Consider the following 17,309-nt stretch of genomic DNA (forward strand, 5'->3'; position numbering starts at 1 on the left):
ATTTTGTCTCAAAAACAGAGCCGACTCTGGCCCAAGACCCATAACATAGGGAGGCACAAATTTTTTTATAGCCTATATATATATATATATATATATTTGAAAAATAAAACAAAATAAAAAGAAACTAAATGGACGCTTAACGTTAGTCTCGTGCATTGGAAACCACAAATTTATCTCCCCTCGAACCATGATATAAGCAGGGTGTCAATACAAATCAAAATACTATAGGTTATTATTAATTATTTTTTTTCGTTAGTTGAGGACACTGAGAAGGGCGGTGAGTGTAGGGACGGATCTACAGAGGAGCAAGGGTGGTCAATTGACCCCTGCAACCTCTGAAATCTGCCATTAAAGAGGAGAAAATTGACCCCTGCAAAGTGTTTGATAAAAGTCCCCAAAGAGGCCAGACTTGGTTGCTTGCTCCAGCTGCTTGCGCGCAGCGCTTTTGTTTTTTTTTTCTCCCCCCGACGTCAAAACGACGTCGTTCTACTAAAGGGTTTTTTTTTTTATTTTTTATAAACCTGGCCAAAACGACGTCGTTTTGGCTCAGGTTTTTAAAAAAAAAAAAAAAAAAAAAGGGACAGACTCTGTTTAACAGAGAGCCCGATGCTCTCCTCTCTCCCAAATCAGTTTCATTTCTTTTTTTTCAATTGCCAAACCCTATATCCTCAAAGTTCAAACCCCAAATCATATTGAACCAACCTTCAACTTCAACTAATCCAATCCAACCACTCCATCTCCATCTGCCAGCGGCAACACCAACCTCATAGTGGTGGCAACAACAAAGCAAAAAAATCAGCCCCAAATTCAATTTGATTTCAAAGGTGGATTTTTCATTGTCTCTCAAATTTGAAAGTATGTTATCCTAATTTCTAATCTCTTTATGCTTTAACAAATTAATAAATATTCTTATATGTTTGATATTCTCTTGATTAGTTATTTTGTTGAGGTTTTATTTTGGTTAGTTAATTTGAATAAATTAGGGTTATTTTTTTTATGTAATTAGATTGTATATGCTTTAGTTAGATTATATCTTGGTATATTGGATTAGTTTTTGTGTTTGTTAATTACTGAAGATTCTTGTATATTTTTGTTTTATTGGTTGTTGTGATTTTATTTTGGTTGTTTGAATAAATTAGGGATTTTTTTAAATAGATTTTATTTGTATTTGTTAGTTAGATTGTATGCTTTATTGATTATTTCTACCCAAACAGGTTATGGAACGATATTTTAAGAGAAAGTTTTCATCAACTACCTCTAGTTCAGATAATGTGGGTAGTTCAAGTGTAAGAGATGTGGGTATTTCAAGAGATGTGGTGGGTAGTTCGAAAGAAAGTGAGTTGCAAGATGTATTGGCTAATCTTCCTGCAGACCCTGGACTTCGACCTCAAATGTTGGATTATGATCCTAACATTCGAGACGAAGTTCGAAGAGCATATCTACAGAAGGGTCCATGTCAACCTAAGGATCACACATTTCCACAAACCGATCTTTCAGGGTATGATCGACGCTTTAATGTCAAGTGGTTTGATGAGTTTGACTGGTTGGAGTACAGTATTAGTAAAGATGCTGCATTTTGCCTTTATTGTTATCTCTTCAAATCCAATTTCAAAATTGGTCAAGGCTGTAGCGATGTCTTCACCGAGGTGGGTTTTACAAATTGGAAGAAGAAAGATAAAATTAGGCAACATGTTGGAGGTGTTGGGAGTGTTCATAATCAATCTAGACAATATTGTGTGGATCTTATGAATCAAAAGCAACACATCCAAACAGTTTTGATAAAGCAATCAGACCAAGCTCGCATTGATTATCGTATTTGCTTGACAGCTTCTCTTGATTGTGTGAGATTTTTGTTGAAGCAAGGTCTTCCTTTTCGTGGCAATGATGAGAGTGACACTTCAAACAACAAGGGGAATTATGTAGAACTCTTACAATTTCTTGCTGATCATGATGAGAAAGTTAAGGCTGTTGTGTTAGAAAATGCTCCAGGGAATCTCAAGCTCATAGCTCCAACAATTCAAAAAGATCTTGTGAATGCTTGTGCAACTGAAACTATTAAGAAAATCATTAAGGATATGGATGGTGCCTTCTTCTCCTTATTAGTTGATGAATCACGTGATATATCAGAATGGGAGATCAATGGTTGAGTGATAGCTTACTTGTTTATATTGAGAAAGACGTGTTTGTTTGTATTGATAATGAAACTATAATGGGACGTTTTCAGAATATGAAAACTCGTCGTGGACAATTGTAATGTGGTTTTTTCTATTAATTATGAANTTATAAATTATCGTATCATTTTTATGGGTTTATTTTGTATAGAAAGTTTTTACCCTTTTAGACGTTGACCCCTGCAAGGAAAATTCCTGGATCCGTCCCTGGGTGAGTGGAGAGGTTGATTGTTGAAACAATATACCAATCCATTTTGATCTTTCATATAATACTTTAGTTTATAAGTAGATCAATTAGTTTAATTTGTATGTGTCATTACCAGCCTCCTTTCCTCACCCCCCCTACCTCACCCCATGTAATCCTCCCTCTCAAATTTTGGTGGAGAAGGGTGTGGTTTTTCAGTTTATGTTTTAATTTTTTATTTTAACAATAAAACATGTGTTAATTTTAAACCATTTTTCTAATATATAAAAAAATAAAAATAAATAAACACATACATCGGTGATGTGTTATGCCTTAAACGATTAGATTATTTAAATAGTCTAGATATTGTGAAATGTGAGTAAATGCACGAGAACTATATGTAGAGGCTCGAATCCATATTTCAATACTATACAACAATTTTTGAACTTGCAGGGATATACAAGGCAAGCCTAATGTACAATATCCTAGCCAACAGTAAGTGTGGCTTGCCACACTAAGGCCATGTCCTTAGTATAGATGCTTATCAGACCGAAACACATTTGTGGACATTTTACCTATACATCAATGGCAGACCTAGGAATTTTTATAAGGGTAGGCTAAATTTTATTTTTTACAGGAGATATATTATAAGTTTTTTTTCTCTTGAAACAGAAATATAAATAAAATTTTATAAATCAAACAAGGCCACATTACGAGCAAATATAACACAAAGTTCAAAATATAAATAAATATCAAATCAAACACATTGTTCAACCTACTTGAGATCAGAGTTGAGTAAGTTCCCCAAGAATTGAAGTATCAACATCAGATGCAGAAGGTGTATCATTGTTATCATTACCACTTTTTTGGAAGAATGAATAAAATTGTCCTCTCTTTGTCGGTCTATTATCATTATGTGACATGATATTCTAACAAGAAATACTAGACACCAAAAATAAAAAATTTATATTTTTAGTTTAAATTTTTTTTAATTTTTTTATAGGTTTATCATAATCTTTTCTAGATTTATTACGTAAAAAATTAATAATTCAAGTTGTAAAAATAAAACATATATAACAATCGCCAAAAGTTTTCACCCAAATCCTAAATCAGAAAAACTTAACAACAACAATTAAAATTGGAAATTGAATAAAAAAAGAGAAAAACTTACAAAGATTGAAGAACCCACTGAAGATAGGTTGGTACAATTTTTTAGAGGGGGAGAGCTATTTCTTCTAGGCTCTTAAGGTTTAAATATAGTGTTTTGGGTGGCTAGAAGAAAAATTCTGATGTTTGCTTCTAATCAAATTTATATTGGTTATAGACTGTATGTTTACTATTTCTTATATGCTTCAAGAGTGGGCTTATTTCTATATAGAGAGGTGTGCTTATTTTAAATAGAGGGCTAGACTATAATTTACTTAACCTATATTTGGCTTAAACCACTAAGACTACAACAAAAAAATCAACACTGGGCTGGAGTGTAGATCCGCCCTTGCCTACACATGGCACATGCATCTACGAAGAGTTTGAGTTCAATTTTGCTTCCATTTTGGAAGATCATAAATTCATCGGTCTAAAATATCTAAAATGTAGGGCTTATTTGTAGGTCTTAAAATGGGCAAAATAGACTTTGAAACAAAGTTTTTTTTTTTTTTAATAGAAAAAGCAAGAGGCTTATAATTCAAGTGGTTAAGAGCAGTTATTTTTGCATTTGTAGTCCTGTATTCGAATCACTCCTAAGAAATTAAAGGAAAAAAATGTAATGACTCAAAAAAATATATAAAAAGTTATGGCATGAAAATAAATAAGACAAAATTTTGGTTTAGGCTAGGGCTATGCTTACCAGAGTTAGGGCTGATTTTCAGAAGGATCAGATAGGAATCAGGGGATTCCAATTCCAATCCAAAAAAATTCGGAACAAAAATTTATTCCAATTTTGTTCAAAAAAATATAGGAATGTCAATATCCATTCCAATTAGGAAAACTCGGAACTAATATATTTCAGAATTTTTTGGGAAATTTTGGAAACTAGTTCAAAATTTTAAACATGCACAACCATATTGAACGCTTGAAAACTCTTGTATTCTCTAGTACTTGGATGTTGTTACCCTTTATGGAATAACTTGTCCATATACATTGGTCATTAAAATATATTTAGCTTAACATGAAATTAAATTGTATGAAATCTAACCTTGAAATCCCACTATATTTCAAAATTCGGAATTTTTTGAAATTTCGAGAGACATTCCTATTCCAGTCCAACTTTTTTCGGAATTTTTGGATGACGAAACTGATTTGGAGTTGTCAAAATTGAAAATTTTCAAATCGTATGGGTCAGAAACCAGAGTTTTAAAAAATTAGTTCACTATATCAAAAGAACAGTACATTTCACTTGTTTTGCCTCAAAACCACTAAAGTGATGTGCCTTCTATAGTTTAGATGGAGGGAGTTGTGGTGTGACTTCTTTGTTACCTTTGGATGTAATATTAATACAACAGAACATGGCTCGGCTATACGTACACATGGTAGGAACAGAAGTGACAATGAGTGGAAAGGGACTTGCGTCTTGTAAGTATCTGCATAAACCTATTCAGTTTCCATTTGCAGACAAAAACATGTGCCTCACGACTTGATGCTCTCGTCCATTAGCTTATCAAAGTTTTGTCAATAGAGGCCCCGCCTATAGTACTAACACCTTAGTTTGTCCCAAAAAAAAGAAAAAAAAGGATGGCAAAAATATCAGTAGACACATCTCAGAAGTCGACTAACTGCCTTCAGGAGCCTCTTTTAAATGGAGGTATTTGAAGAAACGGAATTGAATTTGACAACAATGCTAAATTTGTCACAAAATGTTAAATTATAAGATGTAATACATTTGAAATGAATTTGAAATGACCATATACAAGAAATCATTTGGAATTCATTTATTTTCTTCATTTCTTTATTCAAATCTTGACGTACATGAATTATACTAACGTAATTTTATAATTTAACCCTGTAATATAATCTAAATACTTAAATTTTGAAGTCATCCCATCCAAAATGGAGCCTTAAGATTTAATAAAATATCAAGCTTCAGTTCAGAATAGGACATGGACCAATAAAGACTGCCGACAAATATCATTGGTTTTGCTTTCATTCTAAAAGCAGAAGTCCTAGTCCTGGAAGATTAGGATGCCACTTTAAAATGCAAACGTGCCCCTTGACTGTTGCTGGAGCAGACTCATTTATCTTCTACTTCTAGGTTCATTTCTCAAATTTAATTTAAAGATGTGAGATTAACAAGTATCAAGATAGAATTTCACCACAATTTGAAGAGAGATCAGAGAGAAAATTGTAGGGTAGGAGAGAGAGTAAACATAAATGAGGTTGAAATTCACACAAATTCCTAGTTTTATTTCTCCATTCAAATTCTAACATTTTGACTTATCAAATTGTCTGTGAGTTTCATTCAAATCCATATCCACTTTATAAACCTGGACCCAAACATGCCCAAATCCAAATCCACCTAAACAAATGGGCCTAAAGAATTTGATAATTCGAGGTGTGTAGCGTAACTGAGTCACTCTATAGAAGTCGTTCTATGGTGAGGGTGTCATAAATGCGGACCTTTATATTAGCCACATAATTCATCTAAACAGTAACTTCATTTAAGTTTAATGAAAGGATCCTGTGGTTAATATAAAGGTCCACATGAGGAGTCCATATATGACACCCTCACTATAGAATTTCGTCATTCTATAGTGAGGGCCTAATATATGGCCTTTAGGTGAAGTCCTATCTCTTAACTGTTGGATCAAATTGGTTAATCTGATCCAACGATTAAAAGATAGGGCCTCACCTAAAGGTCATATGTAAGGCCCTCACTATAGAATTCTTGGTAGCTCCTAAGTATTAACTGAAGTGTGAACTTTTATCTTCTGCTCCAACCATGCCAAGTTTCAGTTTATTTTATTTTATTTTTTTTTAATTTAAAAAAAAATTGTGTATGAACGTAGGTGTACTCTGAAAGATAACAGGGCCTTCATCTCTAATTGGGGATGCTCATACAGAAACATTGAAGCAATAAGCAATACTCAATCAAATTTACCCAAAAAAAAAGAAAAAAAAAAAGTGTGACTTCTTTGTTGCAATGACAATCTTATATCATAGACACAGTACAAAAAGAGAATGAGATTTACTAAAATGAATTCCAAATTAAGCTCCTTTTAAGAATGGTACATTGTCTTTCTGGAACTTTTTAATGGATTTAATAACTTCCGCGGCCAATGCCTCATCCTCTGGGTAATAAGCAACGGGATCAGATAATAGGGAAGTTGGTAGGTTGAGCACACCTTCAAGTGTGGCATGGAGACAATAGGCTGAGTAGGTAACATGATATCCACCTTCTTGGACAATCAGAAGCCGTCCACTGCAGTGTCGGTCCGCCAGGCTACGAACAATCCTGCCAATCTCTTGATAACCCTCCATTGTCAAACACTGCCTTCCATTTGGATCAAACTGAGAACATAAGCAGTGTTAATGTATAAGCTACTTCAGTTTTTGTTGACAATAAAATTAGATTTCTTCGAAGGTAGCTAGAGAAGAACTTGAAGTTCATACTCTGATATGAAGAAGGATATTATTAAAGGGTAATGCCAAAAAATAAATTGGCTACAGTTATTAGTACTAAACACAAACAGCTCTTTTCAAAATATGGGAAGTCTCTACATAAAGACGGTGATGATTTCAGTTTTGTTAAGCAGACACTTTTCTCAATAAATAAACAAATCAAGCAAATCATCTAAATTGAAGTCATGCAGAAAGATTTAACTTACAGCACTTGAATCTTGGCCAATGACCAGAACCATCATTTCAGGCTTAAACTTTTGGATTGCAGGGACAACCAACTCAGTCATGGCATGCCTGTATCCACGGTCCCCGGTCCCATTTGGTAGAGGTATATTCAAATTATAACCAAACCCCTCCGCTTCACCAAGCTCATCAACAGAGCCATTCTGTGGGTGAGATGGACCCCATGAACCATGATTCATATGAAGGGAGGTTGTGAGAACCTTATCAGACCTATAGAATCCCTCAGCAGTCCCATTTCCATAATGGACATCGATGTCTATGACCGCAACCTTTGCGCATCCAGAATTTAAAGCGAATTGAACAGCAAGGCCGGCATTGTTAAGGAAGCAGTAGCCATCAGCTCGAGTAGGCTGAGCATGGTGACCCGGAGGCCTAACCAATGCATAAGCAATTTTTCCATGTCCATCAAGCACATGTTTCATTGCCGATAATGTTGTACCAGCAGCAAGAAGCGAGGCACCCCATGATCCGGGGTTCAAGAAAGTCCCAGCACATAACATCTTACCCCCTTCTCTATCCGCTTCAACTAGTTCATTTATGTATTCTGGCACAGCAGCATATATTTGAACCCAAACCAATATTCTTCATAACTTTACTAACTCATATATAGCACAAACGTAAGGATTTAAACAATCAAAGGATTAAAATTTGATAAACCCACGTCAGTTCGGTTTGAAAGTAATATTGGGTAATTGATTTCATCCAAATTCATTGGCACATAAATGAATAAAACCCAAAAGAATTTGTAATTCAAAGCCTACAAAATCCCAGTACTATGCAATCAAAACCCAACCTACAAAGAGACTGCAAGTCCAAAGTGAACCCAAGTAGCAGGAGAGAGAAAGGAGCAACTCAAGAAGCAGAGCAATCAGAAGTTGAAAAAGTAAGCAAATTGATTCAAAGTGAATCCAAAAACCTGAAGAGTGGAAAGAGAGCAATTCAGAGAGCAGAGCAGGCCTTCCTGGGAGCCAAGAAATGTAGGGAGAGATAGGGCCTCTCTTTAGAATAGAAACCATGTTTTTGACTCTGTCAGAGTTCTCTGGGTGCTTTTCTAACACATCCAGAAACCCAGGATCCATTCCAGTGTCGAATACTCCATTGCCTGAGTTATGGTTGAGCATGCCTGAGTCCCAGAACACATCTATGCGGTCAGTTGGGGCAGTCGCAGTTGAAGCGGCCATTGATGAAGGAACTCTGTTTTTTCTTTCGTTCTTTTAGTTGGTGTTTTGCTAATGGGACCAGGTTGTTTTCAGTTATATGTCTCGTTTTGATTGGAAGGGCCAACTAAAATTGAGTTGGGTTGATAATGCCGGATAATGCTTGAATGTTATTTTGTTTTAGGCCTCGAGCTCACTGTATTCCATATCAACACTCGGGTTGTTGCTAAGTTTTGAGTTGGGCCTTAATTATAGATTAGGATTTGGATCGTCTCGTTGTGTTGGCAATCACTAACTTTAATCTAAGCGGGCCCATTATTAATGTAATTTTTTTTTTTTTTTCTGAACAAACAAAAGAACTTACAATGAAGGTCGGCCTTAACTTTTGAGTGGCACCGGGCATAAATTAAAATGACCCCTTTTTCTTTTGTATATAATCATAGTTGATCAAGAAAGAAAAAAATTTCTGCACATGAATGTATTTTCTTTTTGGCTTAATTATGGTATCCTATTAAACTAAAATAATGAAAGAACATGAATCATAAAACATAAAAAACTATCAAATTGTTGACAATTGGGATGTTCTGCGGTCCTCTTCTATGGGTTTACTATTTGAGGTTTCTACGGTCCTCTCATGTGGGTCCTACTATATTGGTCTCTAGTTGCAGTTCTCGTCAGAGGTTTTTATGTTGGGTTTTGTTTTTGACTTATTCTTTTATTGTAATGGTCCAAAATGACCTGAATTATGAAAGCCCAACGGCCACACGTGCTCCACGTCACCCAAAATGTGTTGTCCACGTGTTAGGCTTGAAAATTCTCCACACGTGCGGGGGCGTGTGAGAATGTGAAGGTAAAGAGTCCCACATTGGAAAGTTGAGAAACCTAGCAAGGGCTTATAAGGAGTTGAGTTACTCCCCCCATTGCCAATTGATTTTGGGGTGGAACCTCAACTTCCTTCATGGTATCAGAGCAAGTTGCCCACGTGTGAAAGCCACGGACACACGTGCTCCACGTCACCTAAAATGTGTTGTCCATGTGTTAGGCTTGAAAATTCGCCACACATGCGGGGCGTGTGAGAATGTGAAGGTAAAGAGTCCCACATTGGAAAGTTGTAAAACCTAACAAGGGCTTATAAGGAGTTGGGGTTTTGGGGTGGAACCTCAACTTCCTTCATGGTATCAGAGCGGGTTAGCCCACGTGTGAAAGCCCAACGGCCACACGTGCTCCACGTCACCCAATATGTGTTGTCCACGTGTTAGGCTTGAAAATTCGCCACACGTGCAGGGGCATGTGAGAATGTGAACCTCAACTTCCTTCATGGTATCAGAGCCAGGTTAGCCCACGTGTGAAAGCCCAACGGCCACACGTGCTCCACGTCACCTAATATGTGTTGTCCACGTGTTAGGCTTGAAAAATCGCCACACGTGCGGGGGCGTGTGAGAATGTGAAGGTAAAGAGTCCCACATTGGAAAGTTAAGAAACCTAACAAGGGCTTATAAGGAGTTGGGTTACTCCCCCCATTGCCAATTGGTTTTGGGGTGGAACCTTAACTTCCTTCACCTATTAGTCCATGAAATGTGTGGTACTCTTTCCTCTCCTGAGATTCTTATCCTAGGAAGATTTTAACAATGCCACTGTTTCATGTCGCTCTTTGTATGTCTGTCAAATTAGAAGAAGTAAACATAAATGTTGGATTATTTGGATGTTTGTTCCAAAACAAAAAATATAATATTTAAATATTCAATTTACTAATTGTATTGCTAAGGATTCAAAGTGATTGTTATTTGAACTCTTGTTTTTTCAGACTCTAAAAAAATCAATTTAATATGAATTTGAACAATTATATATAAAACATATAGATACAAATTTTTTTGGGGCCCTCTTGATATGAGGCCCTAGGCCGTCGCCCTCGGCCTTGCAAATACGTTACTCAAAAATAAGAAAATACGTCAAGCATGGAATGGTAAATTAAAATCAAAACATTAAAAGCATAAGCTGAATAAAACAGGAGAAATCAACCATTCTCCCTTGATAAGCCAATGAAGCATAAACAAGAATATTTAACAACCTAGCTCTCTAGTTTTAATATGCTTCTCGAAATGAAAGCAGTATCCTTTTGACCTACGAGTTTCGCTTGGAGAGTAGGATGTCATGAGTCTTTGCGTGTATTGGAGTCCTGAATAGATAATTATTGAATTCTCTTTTGTACTTTACAATGTACAATTATCTTCTTCATTGGAAACAAAATTCTCTCTTTTCAATCGGTAAGGAAAGTTTTAATAATTATTTATTTTTGGATTCTCTTTTGTGCAATACAAGACAAGTGAACGCAAAAACCATTAATAAAAAAACACATATTGAGTCAAATAACGCGTTGTCACAATGCACATCATGCATGAAATTCGAGAACGCAAAAAAATCTATCTTCTGTTTCACTAAAAAATAATTTTATTTTTTGTCAGATCAAGAACGTATGATGAAAAAAAATAAGGAAAAAGTTTGGCTCTTTAAAACTAAGAAGGAGTTGCTCCTCATAACAAATGGAATTTTGACATTTGTTGAATTCCAAAAGTGAAAAAAATGAAAGAAGCTTGTCTCCTTAAAACTGATGAGGAGCTTCTTCTCAAAACAACCCTGATTCTGACAAATGTCAATTTCATTTAACTTTTACTTTTTCTGAATTTTTTTATTTATTTTCTTTGTTTCGGAATTTGACAAGTGTCAAAATCTCATTTTGTTTGAGGAGGAGCTCTTCTTTAGGTTTAAAAAGGAATTCAAAAGCAAAATGTAGAGAGAAGTGATATGCCAAAGATAAAGTTTCACCTTGTTTATTCTTATCTTAATCTTTGGTAGAACCACCTATTTATAGGCTTACAAGATAGGATATTGAATACCATCATTTCAATATATCTATAGGTTACAAGCACTAATTACAAATACTTAGTGCATAGGTTACATAAAATCCAACGGTAGAATACTAAGAGGGATGGTGGTCATCCACCAACCCATGCATTTACAACACTCCCCCTTGGATGTCCACCATACAATGACATAGTTCCCTCATTAAAAACCTTGCTTGGAAAACCCAGTGGGAGAAAACCGAAGTGAAGGGAAAAAGAGTGAAACTTTCTTCTGGATCATTGATATGGTGTTGGATGCGCTTATGTTGCCTCGTTAAAACCTTGCTAGGAAAAACCCAGTGGGACAAAAAACCTAGTCGAAGGGAAAAAGAGTACAACACGCATATGTCCTACATGTAGTAGAATTGGGATGCTCCCCCTGATTAATATCTCCCCCTGATTAATATCTCCCCTTCTTTGATTTGAGCAATACAAGCAACATTGTCTTCATACATGATCGTCTATCACACTATTCGACCTGTTTTTCACTTTTCAAATGATTGAAATATTTAGGAGCATCACCAACAAATTTAATAGTTAGAATATGTTACAATAATATCAAATTTGAATTCAAAATACTCAAACTTTTAGTGATAACTCTTAATTAAGAATATTTTGGTACTTTATATCCTTCAAGAGGTTGCTTCATCCGTTATATCTCAAATATTTCATGAGCTTTGAGGATTTCCATGTACCATATCTTAATAAATATGCATTTAACATATGCTATAAGTTTCACGTTAAAGTAACAACTGCACTTATAGAAATGTGGATGCATCTATGATGAGATGGGAGACTAAAACCATGTCTCTCCCAGGAAACCTTATGTCATATTAGTGATCTTATTTTACTTCATAAGCACCAATTCGTAACCTTCATACTTAACATTTGTAATTTGGTGTTTGAGTTATAGGTTCAATATCCTAGACTTCATATTTAGTGATAAATGGAATTGCCTATTTCCATTTTGGCCAATCACTTAACTTGTCAACATTCATAAGACGAGATTTAATATAATCATAGCCCTTGATGATTGTAGTAGCTACTAATAAACCAAATGTATCATCAATTCGTGATCCCACAATTCTCATGTGCATGCGCATGCATAATTTATAAGCATCTCATTGCTTTGGGGTACCAATGCCTTTTCATAGGCTTATGTTGTCACTTATTAGACAAACATCTCTTTTACAATGAATTATTTAGAATATGTGGATCATAACCTCCTATAGAGCGTTATTTTTTATAGGGCTTGAATTTTTCAAATAATCTCCACTTATGAGGAGGTAAGTCTTTAGAACCTATATTTCTGTCATGCTTCAGGCATGCATTATATATATAGTCACCATGTTAATGGATTGTGATATGAGAATATCAATCCATGTTAGCATATGTACAACTTTTATATGCATTATCTTGATGAGACAAAAGCGGATTGATTCAACACTATTTCACGACGTTCTTCAGGAACTGCCATTTCTCCCCCTAATGGCGGGGAAATTGTCTCAAAATTTAGGAAAATAAACTCATCATCATTATCAAGTCAAATTGACTGGATTGGATAATGTGGGAGTTGTGCTCGTAAACGTCTTGACAAGAGACAAATATGTGACCATTTTAGTAGGCACAATTAATAAAACTGGTGAAGTGATCCATAATTAAATGTTATATAAGCTCACAAATATCCCCTTGAATTATTTCAGGAAAGAGGGCTCAAAGTCAATTTTTGACTTTGATGATCTCATGACAACTTTTATTTGTGAGGATTCTTTGTAATGATATTTGTTGGACAAGACAATATTTTGAGTCTTTAAATGATGAGCATTCTTTGTAATGATATTTGTTGGACAAGACAATATTTTGAGTCTTTAAACAATGTCCATACAAATTTATAAAACTCTTATGTGTCATTGTGGAATATTGTCTCATCAAGATAATCATACCACAACATAAAAGTTATCCGGTCAATGAACTTCTGGTTCATGATATTATAATCTTCAACTACTTTAATAGTTGTGTAATATTGGGGCCTCATGAACTTTTGGTTCATGACATCATAAACTTCAACTACTTTAATAGTTGTGTAATATTGGGGCCTCATGAACTTTTGGTTCATGACATCATAAACTTCCTACCCACAAAAGAAAGTAGGAAGTTTCTCCAATAGACGCCTCTGACTGTCAATATTGGGGCTGTAATACAAAACATTATCATCGTAAAAAGAAATTAACTAATAAACCAACATAAATAAAATAAAATGAGTAAAGTGGTATAAATGAGGAATAAATTAAATAAATTAAATAAATTAAAGACTATGAAATTCCAAGATAATCCAATATTAATGTGTATTCAATATGTAGAGAAAACTACAAGTTTAAGAATTGGGTTTCCAACCAATTCAGGTTCATATAGGCACAAATAAGTAATGAACTTCAGGTTCATATATAGTATTAAGATCCACAAAAAACTATGAACTTCAGGTTCATATCAATATATATTTGAAACTTCAAGTTCGAATACGTAGATATAAATAAATTGAATTAATAGTTGTGCTTTGAACTTCATACTCAAATCAATGTATATGCACTCGAAACTTCTGGTTCGGGTTTTTGACATATGTAGGCCTCATGGAATTCCGATTTTGATTAATACAAAATCGAGGAGTTTCATGTCCTTATGTGCTCTTTAAATTCGCGAAACTTCACGCCCTCAATTATTTGGAATCAAAGAACTTCAGGTTTTGATTCAATCAAAAGAACTCTAGGTCCTAATCTAATTATATGATGAGGATCGAGGAACTTCGGGCCCTAATCTTTTGTATAATACAAACTCATCATAATAATTAAGATCATACTTAAAATTAAATAAACAAACAAAAAAAAAAAAACATGGCATTATATTCATGTGTAATAAGAATAAGAAATTTTTTTTTTTTTTCTTAAACGAGCATGATGAAGTCTGATGGGGAGTACAAAGAAACTCTATACCATGTGATGACTCTAGCTCATATAAGAAGAAAGAAAATTCAAAGAAAGAAAACATACCAAGAGCAATGTCGTGCTGATAACGTGTTATAAAACTAGAGGGAAAAATGTAGAGAGAAGTGATATGCCAAAGATAAAGTTTCACCTTGTTTATTCTTATCTTAATCTTTGGTAGAACCACCTATTTATAGGCTTACAAGATAGGATATTGAATACCATCATTTACAATATATCTATAGGTTACAAGCACTAATTACAAATACTTAGTGCATAGGTTACATAAAATCCAACGGTAGAATACTAAGAGGTATGGTGGTCATCCACCAACCCATGCATTTACAACATCTATTTGTTTTTTTTATAGAGAAAATTGTATTGCATTCAATCCAAAGAGAACATTACAATGTAAGAACGAGCATGTTAATGGCAGGGATGGACCCAAGATTTTAAAATGAAGTGGGCTAGATTTACTTTATTGAACTGTTAGATTTTAGGCTTTTGGAGTGGACTAGATTTACCTTAAGAACATATCATTTTTATTTTATTTGTTTAAAAGAAATATTTTACACCAACAATGCTAGCTAAGGTCTACCATGATGAACAAAAATGAATTAAGAGAAAAGAAAATTCATAAAAAACTTCAAAAATGAAAATTTATCATCACAAAGATAGAGTCAGACAGACACACGGCAACTAGAGGTAACACTACAATTATCCAATTAGTTCAAATTAATATTTCTGCTATAAATGGGATTAACATTAACACTAACTATAAGAAATAAATAAATAAAAACTCTCCTGGGCTATAGCCCAGGTTGTACAAGTCATAGGACCGTCCTTGGTTAACAATGGTCTCGCTAAAACTTTTTCGGGGAAAACCACAAGGGATAAAAATTCAAGACAAGAAATAGCATTTCATTTGTTTGGAAGATGTGCTTCTCCTCAATTTTAAGGAGCCAAGCTTTTTCCCATAAAGGAATGGGTGTTGTAGTAAAATCTTCAAATTAAATAAAAAGAGTGAAGCTATTTATATATAACAATGAATTATTCATGCGTAAAAAGCATGACCAAATTCAACATTTTACTACTAATTTCGCAATTCCCGGAAAGATGGAAAGAATATTATAAAACAATTCGAATTTAAAAGATGAGAAAAGAAAAAAATTAGGATGCTTGCAGTCAAAAAAGAACAATATTATAAAGGAGAAAAACCACATCATGGATGCTCCTTCAATATTATAAGCATGTCTATAATGGGACAAGATATTTTTTTAAAAAAAATTTGTATACACAGTTATAAAATTATATATTAACAGGATACGTTAATAGCAAAACATTCTTTTCATTATTAATTTTTCTTATTCTATTAGACAAAATATTCTGAAAATCAGCTCAATGACAACTTCAATTAGGATCGGTTCTTGTGTCAATTATTATGATATGTCATGCTGTCTTGAATGTTTGAACACATGGGTAGATTCAATCATCAAACAGCCAGTAGGTTGTTGAAATTCAAGTACTTTAGATGGGAGCAAGCCTATATAATATTTGGAGTAGGTGCTTTTCCTGTGGCATTTTTACTTTACTACACTGTAACACTAAAATGAAAATGTAAAGCTTCCAGCAAAAAAGGGAAAAAAACGACAATATATAAGCTAGAATTAGTATTATTATTATAGTAATCATTTAATTCCTGAATGATTAGTATTAATAAAGAGCTTATAGTTCTAGTAATTAAAAGCGTTTATATTCTACTTATATTTCTCTCTCAATATCGCTTGTATCATAAGGAAAATGGTTACCAACTGCATTTGCTAGATATATGCATATCCTTTTTTTAATTAAGTTTAACGATCAATGGCAGCTTGTTTTTCCTAATAAAACAAGTAGAAATAGTAAAGATAATGGTAGCTTGGGTGATACATATATTTATATATCAAGATGAGTACTACCAGTATTTCTAAACCAAAATGAAATTTTGAGGACGACAAAATAATATATGAAAATGGGTTAAAAAGACAACAAATATAGAGAAAAGAAGCTTACTTGTAAAAAATAAAAATAAAAATTGTGAGAGAGGTTGTCCCAATCAAGTACAAAGTGACGGATCTATTAAGGAGCAGAAAGTGCATCTGCACCTCCTCTTATCGGAAAAATCATTATAGATGTTGTATATTGCATATCTGCTTAGCCTGGCAGGGGCACTCTATGTGTTCGACAAAAAGCCCAAACGAAATTAGTATGCTGCATAGCGTGCTTGCTTTTTTATATTTTTTATATTTATTTATTTATAAATCTTGGCCAAAATTACACCTTAGTTAAAAAATTCTTGAATCCGCGAGTGGTGATAATGCATAATTAAAATACATTCTAGTTAAAAGATAGAATGTGTTGAAATTTAATACTTATTTTAATTTCTTCAACACCAAATTTTTTTAATTAGATTGTTTTGTCTCTACTTGCCACATGGTTGGAGAACAACCTCTTATAAGTTCTTGTCCTTGAAGCTTCGTGGACATTGACAAAGCTTGAAATTCATATTTTTAAAAAAAACACTTTAGACTTGAAAGAAATTCTAGGAATTTAGAAAAATGAAGCGATATGGTAATAGAACATAAAGGGAATGGTTTTTCGCTGTTTGGATTTCTCTCCTTTTGATTTAATATGATTACAACTGGAGGGAAAACAGAGGAGAAAAAGGAGAGCAAATATTTCTCAATATTATTCAACACACCACTAGCTAGCCAGTAATAGCATTGTATTGTAGAGGGTTTAGCTTGTTTTCCAAACGAGCTCGAACTTAAGTTTGGCGAAGTTTAATGATGAAAAATAATAAAGCAAATACAAACAAACATAATAGTATGAGATGTCCTTGGTCAATATTGGCACATACATATAAACATATAATAGTTTGACATGCCTTATGGGAAATGTACATTTCATTTATGAAAGACTGGATGAATATGAAGAATGAAAAGTAAGGAACATTTCAAAAAAGTTGAGGATGTAATCGTTGGATTTGATTTTTCATGACATTATTCAATTTTGATCATAAG

General features: G+C 34.0%; 2 protein-coding genes across 2 annotated transcripts; one reads left to right on the forward strand and one right to left on the reverse strand.

The window, feature by feature from the left end:
* The first annotated feature begins 1,217 nt into the window (after nucleotides 1-1,217).
* On the forward strand, nucleotides 1,218-2,147 carry LOC117630282 (zinc finger MYM-type protein 1-like). Its single transcript, XM_034363027.1, has one exon. It carries the CDS (start codon nucleotides 1,218-1,220, stop codon nucleotides 2,145-2,147), a length of 930 nt encoding a protein of 309 aa, XP_034218918.1.
* A 4,313-nt stretch (nucleotides 2,148-6,460) lies between these two features.
* LOC117631589 (histone deacetylase 8) lies at nucleotides 6,461-8,527 on the reverse strand. Its single transcript, XM_034364828.1, has 3 exons — nucleotides 8,129-8,527; nucleotides 7,176-7,756; nucleotides 6,461-6,858 (listed from the first exon to the last, which is right to left on the reverse strand). The coding sequence occupies exons 1-3, from the start codon at nucleotides 8,391-8,393 to the stop codon at nucleotides 6,556-6,558; spliced, it is 1,149 nt and encodes a 382-aa protein (XP_034220719.1). The 5' UTR covers nucleotides 8,394-8,527; the 3' UTR covers nucleotides 6,461-6,555.
* Nucleotides 8,528-17,309: the final 8,782 nt, after the last annotated feature.

The sequence above is a fragment of the Prunus dulcis genome, chromosome 6 (assembly GCF_902201215.1).
Source record: "Prunus dulcis chromosome 6, ALMONDv2, whole genome shotgun sequence".
Lineage (NCBI taxonomy): Eukaryota > Viridiplantae > Streptophyta > Magnoliopsida > Rosales > Rosaceae > Prunus > Prunus dulcis.